Below are 23458 nucleotides of genomic sequence, written 5' to 3'. Positions count from 1 at the left end.
GTGCACATATTTAAAAACAATCAATAACACTTTGAAATGCACTGATATGAAACAGGAGCCAGTGCAGTTGCAGAGCACAGGCCTGATCTGCCTCATCCCTTAGTCACATGTGTTTTGTGGATCTGGAAAAAGGATTTGGTTGTGCCCCTCATGGTGTCCTTTGGGGGGTGCTCTGTAAGTACGGGGTCTGGGTTCCTTTGCTAAGGTCCCTGTATGACTGTTGACTCCGCCAGGGCTGGTCTTTGTCATTGGTTCTGTTCATTGTATTTAAAGACAGAATTTCTAGGCGCAGTCAGCGGCCGGAGGGGGTCTGGTTTGTAAACGCTAAAGTGTCCTTTTCTGAGCACTCACATCTCAAATGCAGGGCAATATAGGATTCCTCAAAAATGCACAAAATCACTCAAGACACATCTCTACATGTCTATTTGGTTTCATTTTCACACGACCAATCCAATCACACAAAGCCTGTATCAGACACACAAAACAAATGCACGTTTGGAATCACAGTTCCTCATCGGGTTAAGAGCATTATCCCGATCAACAGAAAATGTGGTAAAATAGCCAACCAACCAAAAAAATTTACCAAAGTATAAGCATAGACAGTTACTTAAAAATAATATTTAGTAGTAAGTATGGAAACTACTCCTCCCAAAAGTATTTGGGGAAACTGTCTGGACGTAAAATAGAGTTGATAAATTGAAGTAAATTTGGAATTGGAAGAACAAAACTATAAAAGATGTGAAACATGAAATCATATCTGAAGCTGACCGCTGCAAGAAACACAAATTGTCAACACAAAATGTTTGTCTCGTGTAGACTTACTTAAAGTGGGAAGAGTAACTGAGTAACTTTTTCTCAAGTAAGAGTACTGTTACATTGTACACTATATATATAGGAGTAAAAGTATGGGATTAGGAGACTGCATGGTGCTCCGTCTGCAGCTCTTAAGATAGTTCATGTCAGAAGCATCTGTCTGATAGAGTGTGTAAAGTGCAGGTAGAGGGGCTGTTCAACTTTATTTTGTTGCGGGACACATTTTTGGGTCTCACAAAATATATCCAATGCTAGAAAAAATAAATAATACAAAAAACTTTATAAAATTGCCAATGAACCAGCATTAAACTAGAACTAGACCCAGAATCAAACTAGGACGAAACCAGACCAGACCAAACCAGGATTAAACTAATACTAACACAGAATAAAAACAGGTCTAAACCAAGACTAACTAAACCAGTAAACAGAAGAAAATATTTGAATATTTTGGAAGATTGGCAGCAGGCTGAAATAGTTTGTTTGGAGGGCCTGATCTGAATAGGTCTTACAACTTAGAGTGTCAAAAGTGTGCCCCAAGCATCTATCCTGGGCCCACTTTTGTTCATTCTTAAAACTTTTTGATTCACATTGTGAGGCACTGAATTGTGAGTAATAGTAAAAGTATACAGTCTACAAGTACAATTTAAAATGTAAAGTGTAAGTGTAAATAGTAAATAAAACTGCAAGTAGTGTTAAAGAGCCTTTGAAACCCTTGCTTTTCTTCTTTTACCATGGATTATACCTGGATGACTGAAGGATTACACAAATATTTTATTTTATTTTATTTTAGTGAACTAGTCACAATTAGTCACTTAATCATTGCAGCCCTATTTATGGCATTTTGGCATATTTTTTCAATGTTTAGTTTTTCACAATAATAAAAAATTAAGGCATTTATTCTAGACTTTTTGTCGACTGTAGGGCTGTAAAACACATCATAATAGAATTGAAATCACAATTTGAATGCAATTAGCAAATCACAAATGCTGCAATTTTTTATGTAATAATTTCTCCCACAAACAACACAATCTCCAGTCTTACTCTGCATAAAAAACACTAACGCTGTAGTTTAGCTCTGTACAAACATGTTCTGAAATGTCCCTGTGTCAGATGCCCTCCCTGAGTCTCCATGGGGTCTTATTCTGTGTAAAAGCTGCTAACCCTGTAGTTTATATCTGTACAAACATGTTCTGAAATGTGATTGTGTTAGTTTGTCAGTTCATAGTTTAATCTTTTGTCAGTTCTCCAGGCCGTGTTAAAATGTGAACTTTGAACCGAATCCTGTTACTAAAACAGAAATCACAAATTTAATCACACTGTCAATGCTTACGAGAAAAATGGCCCTACCTATAACTAAAACAAATCACCAGTACAATAGGTATCTGCAGCTCAAATGTTTATTTATTAGATGTTCATTTTGACAAAGTGTGAAAAAGCTCCACAGTCCTGGCTCCTCCTATCTCTCCTCCTCTGGTCGTGTCATTGGTTTGCTTGAGCAATGTTGGTTGAAGTCCATCTTGCTGCTAAATTAATTTGTAAGAGCCATTTTGAGACCCTTTGTGTGTTTGTGTGCCACTGTGTGGCACTGTGATTCCTAGTTGCTCTGGCTGGGTGTGCCCAGGTGTGCCTATTTAAGGGCTAATTAATGGATGAGCAGTGCTACAGAACAGAGGCAAACAGTTTTTGACCGTGGTTGTGTAAGTGTAGATAATGGCAATAACCACACGTTCTAACATCTTTGGGCTCTGTTAGTCTAGTCTGGTGGCAAAAGGCCACTGGCCTCTACATAATTATTAATCACTAATTTCCATTGGAGCTAGCCCTGCTTTAGTCCATCTTAGATGCTGTTTAGTCCTCCTTTAGTCCAGTAAAGGATTAATCAAGATCCAAACTCAGACTAAAACAAATTCACACCAGGACTGAAACCTGGTTCAGTCTCAGTGTGAGGCCTCAGTATTTAAACATAAAAGGCAGTGAGCCTGATCTTGACTTTTCTTCTTGTTGTTATTCTCTTTTGCTGTTGATTGATTCCAGATAAGCATCCACATCTCCATTGCTCTTCTTCAGCTGGCATGGAATCTGCTTAAAGCCCCTAAAAATATGGTTCTTACGGATCGTCTCACCCTCATGGTCAGGTTCTTCTAGGTTCCTCAGTTCTTTGGGGAGTTTGAAGTTGTCCTGCCTTTTGCATCTGCCCATCACTGCTTTGGGCTCAATCTTTGGATGGTTTAACCAGGTTTTTCTTGGCAGGTTTGGTCTCTGGACTTGGGTGTTTGAACATCCATCTTGAATCCTACTGAAGGCTGCTCAGTCTTTTGAGTTTGTTTGTTGCTAGTGAGGCTGGGTTTGACTTTAGATTTCTTACAAGGCTTTGTTTCTTCTTCAAAGTTAGACTTTCATGTAGCGGTTTTGTCTCCTCTGTGAGGTTAGAGTGAGAACACTTACCCCTCACCTTTTTAGAAGACTGTGGTGCATGAGACACCTTCTTGATTATATCTGAAGTCTTCTCTGTCTTTTCAGTATACTGAGATGTTATTGCTTTTTCTGGAATGTTCTACAGTAAGGCATTAAACTTCATCTGTGTCCATAGAGACAAGCAGGTAAAGCCATAAAAACACCTGTGGTTGAGTAAACAAGGTAAATAAGTGTAATGCCATACTGAGGAACATTCCAGGTAAAGCATAACATCTGCACAGAGACAAGCAGGTGACAGACCTCCAACCAGAAAAGTTACATAGTGCAACTTTAACTCCTCACTCCTTCTAATCTCTGCTAGCAATCCTGTTGTTTTGTATTTTATAAATAATTACATTAAATACATAATTTTGACTTATTTTCCATAGATTTAAAATAAAATAGTTCCTACTGTAAAATTCCAAATCTTAAGTGTTCAAAAAGTCTTAAAAGTACACAACATAGGACCTTCAAAAATGACACAAATACATAAATTTAATCTCACACTCTCATTCACTCAATTCTGAACATATAAAATGTTAATACTTATTTGAGTTCTCAATCAGTTCTCTTTTATCATTTGGCAGTTCTGTCTTATTTTATTTTTGCATTTCCCATTGTTTTTTCCCAACAGCTTTGGTTGGTGTTGATTGGTCCTGGTAGACTTCAGATGTTTCAGGAACACCATCTTGGACTGCAGATTCCAGGTTTTTCAGGTCCTCTATTAAATGCTCCTTTGGAGATGCTTCAAAGACCTTCTGCAGGTGAGACCTAGTGATGTCTCCTTGAGCAGTTTGAAGTTCTACAGTATCAGTGTGCACTCCCTCCTCTTCAGTGTTTTTAGGCACCTGCTGAAGTTTGTTTGGAGGTTGTGACCTTATTTTGTGTTTTGTTTTTCCTTCCCTTTTTGGTTAGTTTGTAATTGTCCTATTCTAACTTCAGGTACCAGTGATGATGTCGCTGACTCTCCCTCCTCGCACATTTGTGCTCAGGTCCTAATAATAAAAATTCCACTTGGTTTTAGAGACCACAGAGCCTGGCTGACTTGAGCATGTTTTATTTACTATTTTCTCATGGGACTCATCAGAAAGTCGCAAATTTCTGTAGAAACTGTACACAAAAACCAAGGCACTATACATTCAGTCCACTCTGTCTCTGCAGTGAGCAGGAGCAGGGCTGTGGACATCAGAACACAACAGCACTTTGTACAAAGTCGCATTTAACCACACTTTAAATTAAAATGAAACATCCACAAAGATATTATGTACAGTCAGACATACACAAGTCCACAGCATGGCACTCCAATCGTCTCAAGTCCATAGGAAACTTAAAGGTCCTATATTGTCCAAATCTGACTTTGTACAAGCTTTTAATCATGTAATAATATTTTACATGTTTGCACACCAAAAACATACCTGGAGCTGTATTTTGATTAATCAACAAATGTTTGAGTAGTATTTAGCCGGTCTCACCTTGTGACATCACTAGGTGCTCCTCTGCATTTCTGTACCTTTAAGCTGGCATCAGCTGTTTTCAGCATCTCTACTGAGATGTTATTGCTTTTTCTGGAATGTTCTACAGTAAGGCATTAAACTTCATCTGTGTCCATAGAGACAAGCAGGTAAAGCCATAAAAACACCTGTGGTTGAGTAAACAAGGTAAATAAGTGTAATGCCATACTGAGGAACATTCCAGGTAAAGCATAACATCTGCACAGAGATAAGCAGGTGACAGACCTCCAACCAGAGAAGTTACATAGTGCAACTTTAACTCCTCACTCCTTCTAATCTCTGCTAGCAATCCTGTTGTTTTGTATTTTATAAGTAATTACATTAAATACATAATTTTGACTTATTTTCCATAGATTTAAAATAAAATAGTTCATACTGTAAAATTCCAAATCTTAAGTGTTCAAAAAGTCTTAAAAGTGCACAACATAGGACCTTCAAAAATGACACAAATACATAAATTTAATCTCACACTCTCATTCACTCAATTCTGAACATATAAAATGTTAATACTTATAAACCTTGATTTTAATTTTGAGTGGTAAACAAACAGCTAAAAATTTTGAGAATTGGCAAAAGTGCTCCAAAAATGTACAGGACAAAAGCAGTTGGCATTGGTTAGAAAATCTGGCACTAAATGATCTGATAACTGACAGAAGTTTAGGTGGCTTATATGAGAAAACTTGGCATAGTTAGTTTCAGTAAATTTTGTACCAAATGAATTACAAAAATGATGCAAGGGGATTATTGAATTCTGTAGGAACAATTATAAAGAGGGCTCAAGATGGTATAAAGTTTACTCTCTTCTGTACAAAATCGCAGCAAAGACACCAAAAGTAAGAAATATTGACAATACTACTTTATAAGGAAAAACACAAAAGGATAGAAACGCTAATCATTGTGTAAAGGATTAAAAGTTTTGGTTTTATGTGGATAGGCTCAGATATTAAAGTTGAACTAAGCACCACAAATACATTTTAAATAGAGCTGCTAAACTGGGCAGTACCTGGAGGACTAAAGGGGACAGTGAGGGGGGAGGAGGGGCGGGGTCTGGAGGACTAAAGGGGACAGTGAGGGGGGAGGAGGGGCGGGGTCTGGAAAACTAAAGGGGACAGTGAGGGGGGAGGTGGGTGTGATTGGTCTAACAGTTATCCACACTTCAAATTCCACTTCTGCAGCCAGGTGTTTGTGATCATAAACATCTAGCTGTAGTCAGGGCAGTCTTTTGTGATGTCGCCAACTACTTGAAATAGCTGAGGCCACTGAAGGCTGCATATTTACCAGGTTTGAACTAAAATTTCCGTAGTAGATAATGCTAGCATAACACCATATATACAGTCCAGTAGCGAGAAAAAGTTGGATTTAGTGTTTAGTTCCACTTTAACCATAAACCAGGTCTGCATTTGACACAGTGTTTTTCACATATAGTGTCATTATTCAAAAACTCTAACAGCTTTTAGGTCATACGTTACACAAAACTGACTTTTTGAGTTTATAAACCAGGTTTTAATGTTGTCTTAAGAGCTCAAAACACCTCCCCCCACCTTGTGACATCATCAGAGGGGAAACCAGAAGTGCAGTGACTCTTTAAGCCTAATTTGAACTCCACCACACTCCTCAGTGTTTCAGTAACCATTTGTATTCAAACATCACTGCTCAAATAAATAAAAATAAAACATATTTTCTATAAATATACATTATTTGTTTTAAAATGTGAAAAACAAGGCTTAAGCTTCTAAAAGTAGTTAAAAAGCCTGGACAATGAATTATATCCATGGGTTTCAGAATGATGAAAAGTTATGACCATTGCCATAGTGATTAACAATTCAAAACTAAATAATGTATCTTTTCAATGGCTGACCGCTCCTCCAAAATGACGCCATATAACAGGAAGCTGAAACCCATGAATAGGACCCCACTCAATAGAAAAGTGCCTGATAATATCGTAACAACATTCACTCTCACATTCAGCCACTAAGGGGCGCTGTGGCCTCCCCTCCTCCTGTACATGTATTCTTCTGATTTGGGGGCAGAAGTGCCAACAACGCCATAAGTTGTCTAAATAAAGTCAAATTAAAAAAGATGATTTTCCAAAGGCGTGTTCAGTCTCCAGTAGCTTCCTGTCTGGTCTGTAAAAGTTCCATCGCATTTCCTTCATTATCGACGTTCTTCAACCAACTTTACATAAAACTCAGAATAGTCCTTTGGCCTTCTTCAGATTCACTTGTTTCCAACTTGGCAAACCTTCATACTCAGCTCTCGTCATCTCCAAAGCGCTCTGCAAAAACAGACATAAATATGCATTATTCTGAGAGTGTTAAACTGGGATGAGCTCAAATGACTTGGATTCAGAATATTAAGGCAGATTAGACACGTTTTTGTTGAATTGTTTATAAATTGACATATAGCCCAAAATCATAACAGCAGTCGCCTCGCAGGACTTCACAAAACCGCAAAATCAAACAGTGAAACTTCACAAAATTAAACAGTGAAACTCTCAGATGCCTTAAGGTGACTTTAGGGCTGGGCAATTCATTCATTTGTGTTTTTTTAATTGCAAAATGGTAAAAAAACGAGGATTATAATAAAGCTTTATTCTTGATTTTCTTACTTGCAAAGCCGGGTTATTGTGCTATTAAAGTGTGAGGTTACTTATCTGTACAAATGTAACTGAAGGTAGTTTACAGTGTCTTCAATAAAAGGATAAAGAGACAAGCAGGTCCTGATGTGACTGACATTAAAACACATTCAAACTGTTCAGTCAAACAAATCAAGACTGTATTTTTAGCCTAATCACCCACTGTAGATTTGTATTCTTATGTGATACAAATTCAATATATGTTGAAATAAATGAGAGATATTTAGAAATTTGATACATAATCTTGGCCAAAATGTAAATAAATGTAAAATAGTAAAAATGGCTTAAATATACTTAAAAACTCCTCTGAACTGAAGTCATTTTAAACTCATGTCCTATCATTTATTCTGCTGTTTAGTGCTCAGTGAGAGAAAGACAAGAGAAAGAAGAGAAAGAGCATAGAAAGAACAGAGAGAAAGAGGAAAGAGAAAGACAAGAGAAAGAGGAGAGAGAGAAAGACAAGAAAGAAAAAGGGGAGAGAGAGAAAGTGGAGAGTGAAAGAGGACAAAGAAAGAGGAGAGAGGGTAGGAGAGAGACAAAGAGAAGAGAGAGGGGAGAAGAGAGAGAAAGAGGAGAGAGGGGAGGAGAGAGAGAAAGAGAAGATAGAGGGGAGTAGAGAGAAAGAAGAGAGAGAAAGAAGAGAGAAAGTGTAGAGAGAAAGTGAAGAGAGAAAGGAGAGAGGGGAGGAGAGAGAGAAGATACAGGGGAGGAGAGAAAGAGGTGACAGAGAAAGAGGAGAGAGAGAGAAAAAGAGCTGAGAGAGAAAGAGGAGAGGGGACATTGTTTTAAATCATGCCCTCATTTTGTGATGTGTAAAGTTACGAGCCCCAATCCCAACCAGTCACACACCATTCAGGAGTCGAACCCACAACCTCCTCACTGAGGGGAGGAGGCAGGATAACCACTTTGCTACAGTAACACAGGGAGCACATGCACACTTCACTCAGAGAGATCAGGAGTCTAACCCACAAGCTCCTGGTGAGAGGGAGGAGACGGGATAACCACTCTGCTACATTCTCTGTTCTGTGATTGCAGTGCGTGACCAAGCATGTGATTAAAAAAGCAAATTTATAATGAACAAAACGTGTTTAGAAAGTGGCACAAAATATAAAGTTGATTAAATCACTGGTAAAAATCACAAATAGAATTAGAAAAATATCTACACATGTTAAAAGTGTAACATTTTTGATTAGAGGTCTGCTATTTTTGCTTTGCCTGGAATGTTCCACAGTATGACATTAAATGTATCTATCTCCATGGGAAAAGCAGGTGACATCATCAGGCCAAGTTACAGGTCACATCTATAAAGAGGCGACATCACTTACAGTAAAAATGCTAAGTTATGTTAAAACATCCTTGAGCAATAAAAACACCTGTGATTCAAATAAATGCAAGATAGACAAATTTAACGCCATACTGTGGAACATTCCATGCAGAGCAATAATATCTCCATGGAGACAAGCAGGCAGCAGACCCCTAAGCAGTAAAAATTACATAGTACACCTTTAAAATGACTTGAATTCGAGATATTAAAATAGTTGTGACTAGTTTATGTTTACTCATTTAGTTGGAGTTGAGTTTTGGGCCTGATTTAAAACACATCTGACTGGTTTCAACATATTTTTTTTCAAATTACAAGCAAAAGAGAAAGAGAAGCAGACATTTTTTTGGCACTAGTTTCAAACAATAAAATATATGAAAACCAAGAAAAAACATGAAACATTGAAATATTGAAGTAAAAATGTATTCTAGACCAACAAACTGAATAAATATAAAAGTACACATGATGAATTCAAGTCGTTTTAACATTAGATGGTGATTTTTTTGGAGTGCACAGGTTTGTGGACATGCGGAGATGAAACCTGACTCATTCTTACCTCAGTCCAACTACAACTTGTTCTGAAAAGTTAAAGTTACATGGAATTAATGACCAAATAAAGAGTAATGATGAATAATGTGGTAGGACTGAAAATATAAAAATATGTCTTTGGTTTCAGTTAAAAGACATGTTGTGTATTGTTTTTGTTGTCTGAAGTTTATTGAAAATGGTCTTTAGACTTTGGTTTGGCCCTGGATTAGTCCCTGGTTCAGTTTTGGTTCAGTCCTGGTTTAGTCCTGGTTTAGTCCTGGTTTTGTCCCTGGTTTAGCCCAGGTCTAGTCCCTGTTTCAGTCCTGGTTTAGGCCCTTGTTTAGCCCTGGACATGGTTCAGTCTTGCTTTATTTCTTTTTTTCTTCCTTGTTTAATCTCTGGTGTAGTCCTGGTTCAGTCTTGGTTTACTCCCTGGTTTAGACCCTGGCTCAGTCCTGCTTCAGTCTTGGTTCAGGTCTTGTTTAGTCCCTTGTTTAGTCCCTTGTTTAGTCCCTTGTTTAGTCCCTTGTTTAGTCCCTTGTTTAGTCCCTTGTTTAGTCCCTTGTTTAGTCCCGGTTCAGTCCTGGTTCAGTCCCGTTTTAGTTCCTTGTTCAGTCCCGTTTACTCCATGGTCTAGTTCTGGTTCCATCCCAATCTAGTCCCTTGTTCAGTCCTTGTTCAGTCCTGGTTTACTCCTTGGTCTAGTTCTGATTCAGTCCCGGTTTAGTCCCCTGTCACATCCTTGTTCAGTCCTGATTTACCCCCTGGTCTACTCCCTTGTTTAGTCCTGGTCTAGTTCCCTCATTCAGACCCTGGTCCAGCCCTGGTCCTGACCTGGAAGTCCTGGTCGGAAAGGTAGATCTCCAGCCTCAGAGGGTCCACTCCTTCGGGCAGAGGTCTGCTCTGGAGCTGAGACAGAGGGAAGGAGTTCTGGCAGAGACGAGCCAACACGTCCTCCACCAAAATGATCTGGTTGCACACCTCGGCCTCCTGCACACGAAGCACAAGGATTAAAGAAATGTACAAATGCAGAACTCATATAAATACAGTGTTAACCGCATGTGCTCTGAGGCAGACAGAGGAACACAGGGCTGGAGTCCAAATTATGTTAGTCTTGGTGAAAGTCTAAACAGTTGTATCTTCAGGTTTACCCTCTCAGTGATCTCAGCCACGTCCTCACGGTGCTCCCAGCTGGGGAACATGTTTGTGAAGGTGAGCGGCTCCAGTCCAGCGTGGATCAGGTACGACTTCTGTGGTTTCTTCTCGTTCTTCTCTGGAAAGATTCAAAACACAAAATATGAAACACAGTAATGAAGAACTAAAATAACAGCTAGAGGGCAGGGGCCTGTGTAACTCTAAGGGAGATTCACTGCTTTTGAAAGAAACATCCAAACTTATGATGCACAAATGTTGACTCTTATTTGTTTGGGATTGGCTCCACAAACATGTCATATTAATCTAATGGGCTCGACACACGGGGAGCGACGTCGCTCGCTCTCCATTTATTTTCAATGGTACCTGTGCGACACTGCGAAAATCGCTCGTCTCTCTCACCTCCACAACAAGCGAAAGTCATGCACGTGAAAACCTCGCGCTCGTGCATGTGGACGTGCACACGCGGCCCCGCGACGTGACTAATGAAAGTTGAAAAATGTTCTACTTTTATCGCTGTCGCCTGCACAACAGCCAATCAGAGAGAGTTTGATTGACGAGCCAATGCACTGTCCACTTCAGAAACATCATGGAGGAGAAAATTAGACTCACGGTGTCGGATTTCCCAATTCTTTTTGACATTTCAAAGAGACGACCGAGATATATCAAAAAAAAGCAGCTGCCTGGGAACTCATTGGTGCCAGGGTGAATATGAGTGGTAAGTTAACATGCGCAAATTTGTTAATTCAGATAAATTTATGGAGGCTAATAACCAAATGTATTAAAGACTGATTCAACATAAAAAGGTTTTTACATTAAACAGAATTAGCTGCAGAATAGGGTGGACCCAGGATCGCTTTTTTTTAGTTTTGTAGAGGCAACCAATTGTAATATTTTAGTCAAATGAAGCAAAACTTTACGAGATTTCATTTTAGCGTCTTTTCCCCATCTACCGCTATTAACCTCAAAATTCCCTCCAAATAAACAGCCAATCAGACGTGTAGGAGGCTCACGATCTGCTCTGGAACAGAGCACGACGTGACAAGCTGCCGCTAGTCGCTGCAGTTTGTCGAGCCCATAATGGCTTAAAATCCTTTCACTGGGCAACAATCACGTCTTTAGGGTAGAATAATGGCTCCACTTTCTGAAAATAACAAAACCATTATAGATTCTTCGCTCTTACGTCTGCAGTACTGGAGCACCGTCTCCATGGCGCACTTCCTGTCTGCGTCCCACCTGATCCGTGCTGACCCCGTGACCTCTGAGTCCGGCGGCCACCAGCCCTGCCAAAGGTAAACCTCGTGGAAGTTATCCACCAGGAACAGGGCTACAGAGAGAGAGGAGATATGGAGGCTTTATTAGGGCTCGCAATCGTAATGCATAAGTACACACATCACATTTATACTGTGGCCAGGCAGGTGAAGTGTCTTGCCCCAGGACACGGGGGATCAGAGTAAGTACTCTATATGAAGACCTCTTACTGAGCCAGGCCACACAAAACTACAGGATTTACTAAGATTTTACAAAGATTTTACTCTACAAGTTCAAAATGGTGTGATAGACAAGTGGATTAGCCAATCAGAGAAGTGCATGGTACATTTATTCATATCAAAACAAACATGGCTGCTCACGAGTAAAAAATAACCTAACATAAAGGCCTGAGAGTCATTTTGGCAGGATCAGAGAAGCACTAAACACTGTTAATCTGAGAGAAGACAATTTTGATTTGGTTCTGAACAATAGGTGACCAATGAGGTTGTCCGTTTCCCATGTGCCACTGAAATAAACTAATCTGATTGGACGGCTTTGTCTGAGTTTGACTTGAGAAAAGAGAAAGTGTAAATCCCATTCAGAGGCTTTCTGTAGAGATTTACCAAGCAACAAGTTTATACAACAATTTTTGTGAATCCAGAATCAGTGAATCCAGACTTACTGGGCAAAATATCTAGAGTTTGAGCTGCACTGACCCGGCTGTGGCACGTTGTACAGGTCCTCCTGCAGAAAGGGCAAAGAGCTGATGAGGTCTGGAGCCCTGGATGGGTGGAAAAATTCCTGAGCCACAAAGTCTCCAGATGAACTGCTGAGCTGGAAGAGCCGTGGAGTGAAGTTAAATTTACCCGGGTCTGAAAACAGAAGGATACAACTCATTAGGACACATGTGTAAGGTTTGGGAACTACAGGGACAAGTGTAAGGTAGAACATGCTCATAATTTTAAGATAGAGATATAGTTACAGTCCCAGCTCTAATTACCTTGCAGCATACAGTCATAGGCTTTGCGGTCTTTCCTGCCCAGAGCCTCCCAGAAGCCAGGGGGTTCCATCCCTTCATCGCACTCATGAATCGTCACTTTACTGCTGCTGTGGAGACCGGCCTCTAGGGGGCATCTATCACAACAAGAAACAATGTAAATGTGTTTTTCACTGTCATAATTACAGCACCAGACTCTACCATTCCCATATGTCACATCTTTTATAGATTTCTAGAAAGTTTTAGCAGCTCATGTTGACCAAATCTCATTCGGCAACACACATTAAACGTTTGTGCTTCATAATTTTACATTTTTGATGATGGAGGGCTTGGACCTGTATATACCATGGGCAGTTTTGAAAGAAATATCCAAACAGTATGATGTTGTTGTGAGGGATTCAGTCCTGTAAGTCCTTTTAATGATGAACCATATTAAGTTTAATCCAAGTACATACTGTTCCTTGATGCGTTGTGCCGCCCTGGTGCCCACGCTCCGGGTGTGGAGTTGGGTCTTACAGCCGTGCCATAGAAACATACAGGCTCTGTTTATGTTCAGGAGGATCATGGAGGCTCTGGAGCGCAGGCTGCTGCAGTGACAGGGCACCTCCAGAAGGTGGCCCTCCACTGGCACCTCACCGCGCACACAGTACAGACGCCACTCGCCTGCAACAAAGAATCTTTAATTATAGTGTTTTGGCCTTGTGCTACTTTAACAGTTCTAAACTGGTTTTCTGGTTCATGTGATTCTTATCTGTGTGGTATAAATATGCTGTTTGTTCTGACACTGACACAGTTCAGGGCAAAATGATACTCTGTCAGGGATGAACAGCTCTTTGTGGCACAAGTGCTTTAATAAATCAAACTCTTTGATTCAAGACAACTTCTCACTTCATTTTATTCTTTAGTTGTTTTTCTTGGAGAAACTCCCAAGTCTCAACAAGAAATATAATACTTCCAGCAAAAATACTGAAACGAGTCAGGTGTTTGTAATTGTAAACAGCTGGCTTTAATCAGGCAGTCCTGTGTGATGTCATGTAGTACTTGAAATTGCAGTGGCCACTGGAGGCAGCACATATGTTTTTGACTACAAAGTTGCAACTTTTATTTGCAGTAAAATTGCCAAAAAGGACTGGAACAGTATTATTCAAACACCACATACACAGTAAATGCTCATATAATATTTAATTCATTTTAGATAATTGTGTATATTGTTAAAACAGAAATCGTACTGACTGCGCTGCTAAATACGTGTTCACATGATTCAAGAGTTTTTCAGAATGTAATAGTAAATGCTTAGTGTAGTTACTCTGTGTGTTCTCCTCTTCTTCTTCTCTCTTTCCAGCGTGAACGATCATCCCTCCATTGAAGCACTGGAGGAAACATGGCGGTTCTTTACCCTGCTGCACTTGGACCTTAAACACATAGGGTTAAAACTGTTAGAAATGACTGTAAACATGATAATAGACATAGTTATAGACCTTAATCTGCCCCGCCCACTTTTGACTCTAAATGGTTCACTTTTCACCTCTAGAATCTGATATAAAGAAGACTGATTTGTGTAAAATGTTCATTGTTCATGTGACCAACAAGTCAACACTACAGCGATTCTCTGAGGCTTTAAAACAGCTCTGTAGTCTGCATTGAACTTAATTTGCTGTCAAGATTAGCAGCCCCATTCAAAATAATCCAACCTGAATAATGGCGGCGCCCACAGCTACTTTTAGATAAATAGACATGATTGTAAAGTCTGGTTACCTGCCCCCCTCTCTCTTGGTCCAGCTCCACAGTCATCAGAGCAGAGGTTCCCTTCTCGCTCACGTTCGAGTGTCGTCCCTGCCAGAAGAAGTAGCAGCATTTCTCTTTCCCTGGACCTGAGCTGCGTGCCTCCGGGTTTGCCCTGCGACCAACTGTGGGACAAACAAAACAATAGATACAAATAATAAGGAACAATGGATTCCAGTTGCAACACCTTTGCCTTGGTTTGCCCCTGCAGAACAACCCGACGCTCTGGTCCATTTAGTCCTGCTTTTGTCCTGTTACAGTTCTGTTATAGTCCTGGTTTAGCCCTGGTTTAGGCTTAGTTTAGACCTGATTTAACCCTGGACTAGTCCTACTTTTTGGTTTACTCGTAGTGCTGACCATGTACTTCCACTTGACCAGATATGTGTCTCCCTTATTAAACTGACCTATGTACTGGTCTATTTTAGTCCTGGTTTAGTCCAGGTTTAGTCCTGGTATATAGCCCTGGTTAAACTCTGATTTAGTCCTGCTTAATCCCGGTTTAGATCTGGTTTAGTCCTAGTTTTGGGTTTACCTGTGGTGCTGACCATGTATTTCCACTTGACCACATAAGTCCTGCTTTAGGCCTGATTTAGTCCTCTTATAGTCCAAGTTTAGTCCTGGTTTAGTCCTGATTTAGTCCTGGTTTAGTCCCGGTTTGGTCCTGGTTTAGTCCTGATTTATTCCTGTTATAGTCCGAGTTTAGTCCTGGTTTAGCTTTGGTTTAGTCCTGGTTTAGTCCAAGTTTAGTCCTGGTTTAGCTTTGGTTTAGTCCTGTTATAGTCCAAGTTTAGTCCTGGTTTAGTCCTGTTATAGTCCAAGTTTAGTCCTGGTTTAGCTTTGGTTTAGTCCTGTTATAGTCCAAGTTTAGTCCTGGTTTAGCTTTGGTTTAGTCCTGGTTTAGTCCTGTTATAGTCCAAGTTTAGTCCTGGTTTAGCCCTGGTTTAGTCCTGCTTTAGTCCTGGTTTAGTCCTAGTTTTTACTTTACCTGTAGTGCTGACCATGTACTTCCACTTGACCACATAGGCGTCCCCCTCGTGAAACTGGCCGATGCTTTGGCGGGGCAGACGGCTGTAGTCGAACTCCAGGATGTGCCACACGTCCACAGACACGGTGGAGATCTCCAGGGTCCTCAGGTGGTCCTCTGTCTCCACCGGTCCGTAGCCCCTCCCCACATTCAGCCCATCCAGAACCGTCTGCACCAAGGACTGGAGCACCGGCAGCATGAGGCCGGCGTCGTACGGTCTGCAGCCCCGACCCGGAGCCTCCTGAGGGGACTGAGAGGAGGCACGAAGGGGGTTAGAACCAGAGGACAAGAGGAGTCAGAGAATATTTTTCTTTGTTTCTATGGCAAAAATAATATTTTTGCAGATAAACTAATGTATTTCAAAAATGGATCATAATAAAACAATAATGAAAAAATAAAAAATAATAAAACGTTAAACTTTTTCTATGCAAAAAAAATCAATGCTTTTCCATTTCAAATTGGAAGTAGTAGACAAATAAAGTGTATCTCTATTTTAATCCACAGTAAAAAACAGTTGTACCTTGAGTTCTGGCAAAGGTTCTGGTGCCTCCTTCGTCGTTGGAGACTTGAGCTCGGTCCAGTCCAGGAACTTCTCTTTGAACAAACTCGTCTCGTTGTGTTCGGTCAGACGCCCAAAAATGGCCCAGTCTGGACGGCCCAGGCCTTTCCTGAGGGACACAGACAGATATGTATATATGTGTTTCAGTGGTCTTTATTATATGGGATTTTTGCACATGGGATTTAACTGCCAACCCTCTGTATCACTGATATATTTGACCTGTGAATCAGCGCATTATGTAGATAGCAACTGGGTATAAGTAACATGTATAGATTGGTATTTGGACATATGAGTGGATTACAAATGCAAAGTTGTACCTGCGTATTAACATAGACAGTACCTGGGTATTAGAGGGTTGCAGCCCCCGGGGTCCAGCGGGTTGACGTCACAGCAGCTGTAGTCGAAGCTCCCGTTCCACAGGTGTTTGGCGAGCTGGAAGGCCACTTTCCTCTGAGCCAGAGTCACCTCTTTACCGTGCCACACGTACACCTCACTGCCAAAGTCAAACACCAGCACCTGCAGAACGAGGCGCACATCTGGACATTATATCTTTGTTCTAATAGAATATGATTAAAATATTTTCTGAGTGTTGCTGCTGGTGTTCAGTCTATGCAGTTCTGTGCAGACCTCTTTTGTGGCCAGCAGGGAGCACTGTGGTACTTTGCCCCACTGCTCGTCCTCAGGGACCAGTTTGTCCTGCTCCAGCCTGAAGATACAGTTTGTCTCCACGATGTTTGACTCAAAGTGCTCGTCCTCTTCAGGGGGACCGGCCGCTGCAGGGAGGAGGGAGAGACGGGAGAGAGAGGGGGGGGGATTGAGAGAGGAGGAGAGAGGGGGAGAGGATGAGAGAGTGAGAGAGGAAGAGAGAGGGGGAGAGGAAGAGAGAGAGGGGGAGAGAGGAGGGTGAGGAGGAGAGAGAGAGGAGGAGAGAGAGAGGAGGAGAGAGGATGATGGTGGGGTGAGAGAGGGGGAGAGAGGAGGAGAGGGAGAGAGAGGGGGGAGAGGGATAGAGAGGGGGGAGAGGAGGAGAGAGTGAGAGAGGATGAGAGAGGGGGAGAGGAGGAGAGAGGGAGAAAGGGAGAGAGGGGAGGTGAGAGAGGAGGAGAGAGAGGGGGAGAAAAGAGGAGAGAGCAGGGAGGAGAGAGTGAGAGAGGAGGAGAGAGGAGGAGAGAGGGAGGGGGGGAGGAGAGAGTGAGAGAGGAGGAGAGAGAGGGGGAGAAAGGAGGAGAGAGGGAGAGAGAACGGGGAGGAGAGAGTGAGAGAGGAGGAGAGAGAGGGGGAGAGAGGAGGAGAGGGGGGTGAGGAGGAGAGTGAGATTGGAGGAGAGAGAGAAAGGGAGAGAGAGAGAGAGGGAGAGGGCGGGGTAAGAGAGGAGGAGAGAGGGAGAGAGAGGGGGAGAAAGGGAGAGAAGGAGGGAGGTGTTACAGTTAGGAAAACATATGACGTATTAAGGATTCAATATGGTGTAAAAATGACTTCTTTGGAGGAAAAAAAAATGCGATAACCATGATTAAAAGGTCTTTAGTTTAGGTTCAGGAAATTATGACCCAGTCCTGGTTTAAATAAGGATAAAAACATTAGCTCAACATCCTCTGAGGTTTGTAGAAAGGACCAGGTGTATGTACTTCATGGCTTCAGCAGGTGGGACAGAGTTTTGAGCTCTATAGAAAATCAAACCGGGTGATTCCTGTTTCCTGAAATATTGCACTACTAATTCCATGATTGCTCTGACCTTTCCTTGAGTCCTTACCCTGGTAGGCGGTCTGTCCCCCGAGGAGGCTCCAGAACAGCTGGGAGTCCGGAGAGTTTACCCCCTCCTCGATGCACTGAACCTGTGTCGCTCTGCAGCCCAGGTCCTTATGCGAGTGGATGAACGAGGCCAGGTCCATCGCCTACAAGACAGAAACATGTGTCTTCTTTCAGTTCTTCGATTTCATAACTATTTAAACTCAAGAAGAATTAATAAACGTGAAATGTGCCTAGATCATGCCCACGGACACAATAACAGGACTAAGTTAGAGTTTCTCCAGTGCTGTCTACACCTCAATCCGTAAATAAACATTGATTTTGTAATATGTTAATGACAAAACATTTGGGTCAGTATAAATAATGATTTAAAAACTGTGTATATACTAAATCTGCTTTCTAATTTGGGTACTGTTTGTATTTTCTTGGAATAGAGTCTTAGTAACAAGTATACTGTTTGCCAAGACCTAGATACATTGAAACTAGACCAAAAACACTTTATAATCTTAGTTTCATCTCCATCTTATTACTGTATTCATTTGTAAAGAGCCTGCGTCCTGCATGAGAGCTGCTCTGTTCTGTTCAGTGGGAGCAGCACAGATGGGTCTGTGTCATTGTGGAGGAGTGAGAGGAGGAAAAGCACTTAGCATTTTTATCAGTTTAACATTATATAGTACCATAGTTTTGGTTTTATCTTTTGTGTGGTCTCAGCAACACAAGAAGACGAGTGATTTGAAATGGATCAATTATGCTTGAAGAAACAAAAGTGAACACGAGGCTTGCTTTCTTAGTGAGATTTATAAATATATATACTGTGCATATTTTTAAAGAATTCAATGTCATGTCCTTTTAAGTGTTTTTGCAGCCCACCAGAGGACCCACGCTCACTCTGGGGACCACTGCTGTGAAGAATTGTCTTTAAAAGTGTAATAATACAGGACACTGATCAAAATAACGCATTTTGTAGTACAATATAATAGAGACGATGATAAATGCTAATGTTGAAACTAATTAATGGCACTCGCATCACAAAGCAAATCAAAGTATAGAGTTGTTAAACCATAAGCTGTGATACATAAACAACAGAATGCAGCACAAGTTTGTATCTATAATGAGTCACAGAGGATATTAATTCAACTTCCTGCAGCTCAAATCTTATCGCAATTGCAAAAAAACAAAAAAAAAAAAAGTTCAAAGAAAACACAAACAAAGACACAATAAAATACTTCACCCAAAAAATATACTTCAACTCTCATGTACTGAACGATAAGTCGACGTAAATATTGTGACACATTCACTCAAATATAAACCTGAGTGTGAGTCTGGCTCTGACCTTTGCTCTCTCGATGACGTTGGAGAACTCTCCAATCCAAACGAAGCAGTGCTCAGGAGTGACCAGCAGAAAACAGTCTCCACTGTTCAGAGACGAGGCTCTGGGTTCCACTAGTCTGGTCTGAACGTGGCGCCGCCCTGCAGGCACATATTATACATAATATAATGCACAGTACATGTATTTTCGATCAATAATGCAAAGCTAACAGAGAGTACCTTTGACGAGCATTAGCATGGTGCTCTTATACGGCAGAGCGCTGTTGTTACTGGTTTGCTCTGAGGCCGTCACACTCCTCAGACTCACACTGCTGAAGTTTTCTTTGGAGGCCAGACCTGCCAGAGCCGCCTCCGAGTACTCCGAGGTCTTAGACGCTGAAACATGAGATTATTCGAATTATATGTCGAACGAACATACTCATAAATGCTGTAAACATCCTTTCACAAGCACACTCTCATTACAAGCATATATGGATACTGAAATGTAAGGCAGCACCCAGCTGACTCTCAGCACACCAAAAATGTGATCATTATCTGATTTCTGGAGTTATCAGATTACTGAAATACCATGTACACAGTTACACATGTGCAGGTTTTGGCAAGGCAGATACAAAAAGGCATTATTAACTTCAAAATTCATTGTATTCTGACTTCCAAACACAACAGTTCCTCTAAAAATCCACTGCTCCACTGACACCAGGTGGTCTGATCAGATTTCTGTTGTGCTGTAAACCTCACTCTGATACTGATACTGACTCTTCTCTGCTTTGATCCTCTTGCTCTCGATCTGGCCCACGTTGAGTCTCTGCTCCGTGTACTCCAACCTGATGTCTTCTCTTGATGCCAGCTTCTTCAGAGGGTTCTTCGAGGCCGGGACGTTCCTCGAGGGGCGGACGGCGCGTTTGTGCTGCACCATCGACGACGTCAACCTAAAACACAGGACATTTAGACGAAACTGCACTTTATAATAACTACATCTTAATTAGCTTTAGGAAAAAACAGCTTATAGAGATTGATTCAGGCTTTGTTTATTTAAGTAATACTCTTAACTCCTTAACTTAAGTGTATATGGCACATTCGAGTAGGTTAGGCTCATTTTATTTTCAGGTTGGACATGGGCAGAAGATGTGACATATGTAGAGATTACTGTTACCTAGCAACCATAATGACAACAAGGGCCAAAACCTGTCTAAATAACACAATAGTTTTGATTTGATTAATAAATTGCAACACCTTTTATTTGGTGAAATGAAGGTTTAATCCAAAATGCACTTTAGACGGACTTTTCCGTGTAGACAGAGGTAGAGGGATTCTAAAACCACAAGTACAATCCACCAAACCAAGTCATGATTAGAAAAAACACCTGTCATACACCTTAAGTACTTATTGAGCCTGTATAATTGTTAATATTCTATTTGCTCATTATGAAAGTCTTTGCTCTTGCTTTATTAAAGAGAACATATTTCTCTTGTGTGTCTCTGTTAAGTTATAATCTATGACTCCTGTGGATCATTATGTTATATTTTGGGCATTTGAATTCACAATATTCATCTAAAATGACTTAATAAAAGAAACAAATTCGCTGACTTTCGTGTTAGAAAACTATGGTGCCCACACAAACAAAGCTGCACATCACATTAGCGAATAAGGGAGTTAAAAAAAAAAAAAAAGTACCAAAATGACTACGTGACACCGGTGAAAATAAAATTGAAGAACCAAGTGCATATGTCACAGTGGGCGTGCACCAACGGAAGCGAAAAAGGGGATTGATCAGTAAAATTGCCTCTTAAATATGCAATTAAAGATGACTCAAACATGCACAAATGACTGCTTTAAGGTCAGCTAAAGCACATATTAGGTGTGCATAAATATAAAGAGGTACTGAAGTGTTGAATGAACTTTAACATCTTACTTTGGCCCTTGAGAACCAAAGATGGAGTCAAAATCGTCGCTGATTTCGATTCTTGACGGGATCCGCGGGAATTCTGCCACATGTTTGTAGAATTTAGAGAAGATTTCATCGTCGAGCTTCATGACCTCCTTCACGGCCTTCTCCGTCACGGTCAGAGTGGTCTCCTGCAGACCGGCCACTGGACACACAGCGCAACGTCAACAAGATCAGAGCCAAACATATGCAGTCGTTTTTAGATTAGATGTGTGACTTTTGGTTTTAAATTTGCTCTGTGTCACTTCGCATTTGTCTCCATTGAGAGGTTTTTGTTTTGCCTGCAACGTTTCCAATTAAACATCTTTCATAAAGTGTTTTTACTGGTAGAAAAAATTAGAGAGAAGACTGAAATGTAAACTGTTGAACTAATAGAAGTAAAGAGTCAAATGCTTTTCAGAGCATGTTTGTAGAGTAAAGTGTTAGCTGGTTGTGGACAGAATAAGATGGAAAGATAAAATGGTATTACATAAACAATCGTAGCCTTTACCAGTAATACAGGCACTAAAACACAAGCTGTACTCACATACCTTTGTTGTTAATCTTTCCTAAGAAACTCTCCAGCTTGTCCAGTTTCTTGTCTGATTCCATGTCTGGCCTGGCCTCAATCTCTGCAAATATTACATAGAAAACAGAGATTTGGAATTGCCTCAAATGTTCTGGAATAAATACTTAAAAAAAACACACACATAGAGTGAAGTGAAAAGTGTGTTTGTGATACCTTCTTGTGGCTTTGTGATGCTGCTGCTGCTCTTGGTTTTAGCGGAGACAGGAGACAGAATGGGGCTGATGACTGAGGAGGAGGCAGCCAGACCTGTGCACACAAACACTTTAGTACAAAGATTATAAAGGACGAGGAAAATACTGACTAATATTTATCCTGATAATGTGGGGATATAAACAGGAAATGTGTAGACTTTTATATTTTTTATATTTGTAATAACAGAAATTTACCATAGTTGTTGTTGTTATTATTTATTTATTCATTTTTAATTTAATTTTTTTTTAATGGATTTGAGTGCACTGTTCAACTTTAAACCATGCCTAAGTGTATCTGTGGTCATGGTGTAGTGGGGGTCCTTCAGTTCAGTCCTCATCCAAGTTGATAAACTACGGTCTAATAAGGAGAAATATTGTTCAATGGCTAATAAAGATGTTATTGATTATCATTATGTACCTTATAGCAGATGTTAACATGTCATACTTTTATTATAATTCAAGCAGTTTGGATCTCTTTTTAGGAGTCTTGCACGGTTTCCAGGTAACTAAATACATGTACTTCAAATAGATGTTATAATACTAATTGACAATGTTTAAATCCAGGCTCAAACAGGTCTGTTTATCTGTGCATATGACTGAAAGGTTTTTCATTCTGCATTTATCTCTTGTAATGTTTACTTTATGGTGATTATTTATGTTTTGATTGATTTGTATTGTGATTTCTTATTCTGTAAAGCACTTTGAGTTACTTTGTGTGCTCTGCTGTACAAATAAACTTGACTTGCCTAATTTTGCCTGTATTCTGGTGCAGTTACTTATTAATTTGGTGTTATTCAGAATACAGTAACTTGCAGAATACATTGCAGTATGTTAAATGCAGGTATACAGTGTAAAAAGTACTGAATTACAAATACTCAATACTGCCATCTGCTGGTAAAAAAAATATATTAGTAATCACATAATAACATTAAACTATTTTAAAATCATGTTCAAACTAGATTTAAATCACTATTAAAACTGTAAGACGTGTATGGAGTGATGCCCTCCCATCTTCTTATATCCTTGGATCTTGGATCCTAAAATGTGAAGTTCAATTCAGTTCAATTTTATTTATATAGCACGTTTAAAAACAACATCAGCTGATCAAAGTGCTTCATATAAAAAGTCAACAAAAAACTAATATACCCATAATATGAAACAGGCAAATAACAATAAAACATCAACTAGTATTAAATGCCAGGGAGAGGAGGTGGGTTTTCAGTCTAGTCCTAACACTGCTCTCTGGGACCTAAATCTGGTTCAGACTTGTACAGGTCTGTTCTGAAGTGTGTGGCACTCTTGTATTTGTGTATCAGTTGACCTTTCTTGACCATGCGAGCGGCCACAGTGTACTGAGAGGAGTCGTTGGCTGCTCCTCGGCCGCTGCTTTTCCAGGCGTCTTCTCGAGTTGAAATCAGCTGTTTTCTCTCCTCGATCGTCATCTGAGCTTCAATCTCCTCCCCCTTCTGCACAAAAACATAGCCACAAACATATTCACAAAAACATACACACAAACATATTTACAAGATAAATCTACATAATATATGGAAATCATCTTGGCTGTACAATGTCTATATTGAGTGGTTTAGTCCTGGTTTAGTCCTGGTTTAGTTCTAGTTTAGTCCTGGTTTAGTCCTGATTTAGTCCAGATT

General features: G+C 40.4%; 1 protein-coding gene across 10 annotated transcripts in view; it reads right to left on the bottom strand.

Moving 5' to 3' along the window:
* Positions 1-4308: 4308 nt before the first annotated feature.
* Positions 4309-23458, bottom strand: part of LOC117384838 (supervillin-like) — a 51499-nt gene continuing 32349 nt past the window's right edge. For 8 of the 10 annotated variants that reach the window (XM_055228461.1, XM_055228464.1, XM_055228462.1 and 5 more), the window contains 21 exons: positions 23128-23272; positions 21769-21861; positions 21578-21658; positions 21015-21192; positions 19859-20031; positions 19322-19477; positions 19107-19243; positions 17778-17919; positions 16655-16800; positions 16368-16543; positions 15989-16136; positions 15430-15718; positions 14418-14569; positions 13969-14074; positions 13118-13325; positions 12666-12799; positions 12382-12537; positions 11598-11741; positions 10414-10535; positions 10097-10252; positions 4309-7053 (listed from right to left, as the gene is read on the bottom strand). In XM_055228461.1, coding sequence (XP_055084436.1) covers positions 6967-7053; positions 10097-10252; positions 10414-10535; positions 11598-11741; positions 12382-12537; positions 12666-12799; positions 13118-13325; positions 13969-14074; positions 14418-14569; positions 15430-15718; positions 15989-16136; positions 16368-16543; positions 16655-16800; positions 17778-17919; positions 19107-19243; positions 19322-19477; positions 19859-20031; positions 21015-21192; positions 21578-21658; positions 21769-21861; positions 23128-23272 — 3129 coding nt within the window. In that variant the 3' untranslated portion in view covers positions 4309-6966. Of the gene's footprint in view, positions 7054-9290; positions 9320-10096; positions 10253-10413; positions 10536-11597; positions 11742-12381; positions 12538-12665; positions 12800-13117; positions 13326-13968; positions 14075-14417; positions 14570-15429; positions 15719-15988; positions 16137-16367; positions 16544-16654; positions 16801-17777; positions 17920-19106; positions 19244-19321; positions 19478-19858; positions 20032-21014; positions 21193-21577; positions 21659-21768; positions 21862-23127; positions 23273-23458 lie in introns of all 10 variants that reach the window. The other 2 variants (XM_055228468.1, XM_055228469.1) reach the window with 2 other exon arrangements.

This window comes from Periophthalmus magnuspinnatus, chromosome 17 (genome assembly GCF_009829125.3).
Source record: "Periophthalmus magnuspinnatus isolate fPerMag1 chromosome 17, fPerMag1.2.pri, whole genome shotgun sequence".
Lineage (NCBI taxonomy): Eukaryota > Metazoa > Chordata > Actinopteri > Gobiiformes > Gobiidae > Periophthalmus > Periophthalmus magnuspinnatus.
The sequence above is the reverse complement of the archived record's forward strand: the minus strand, read 5'-3'. Positions and strand labels throughout refer to the sequence as shown.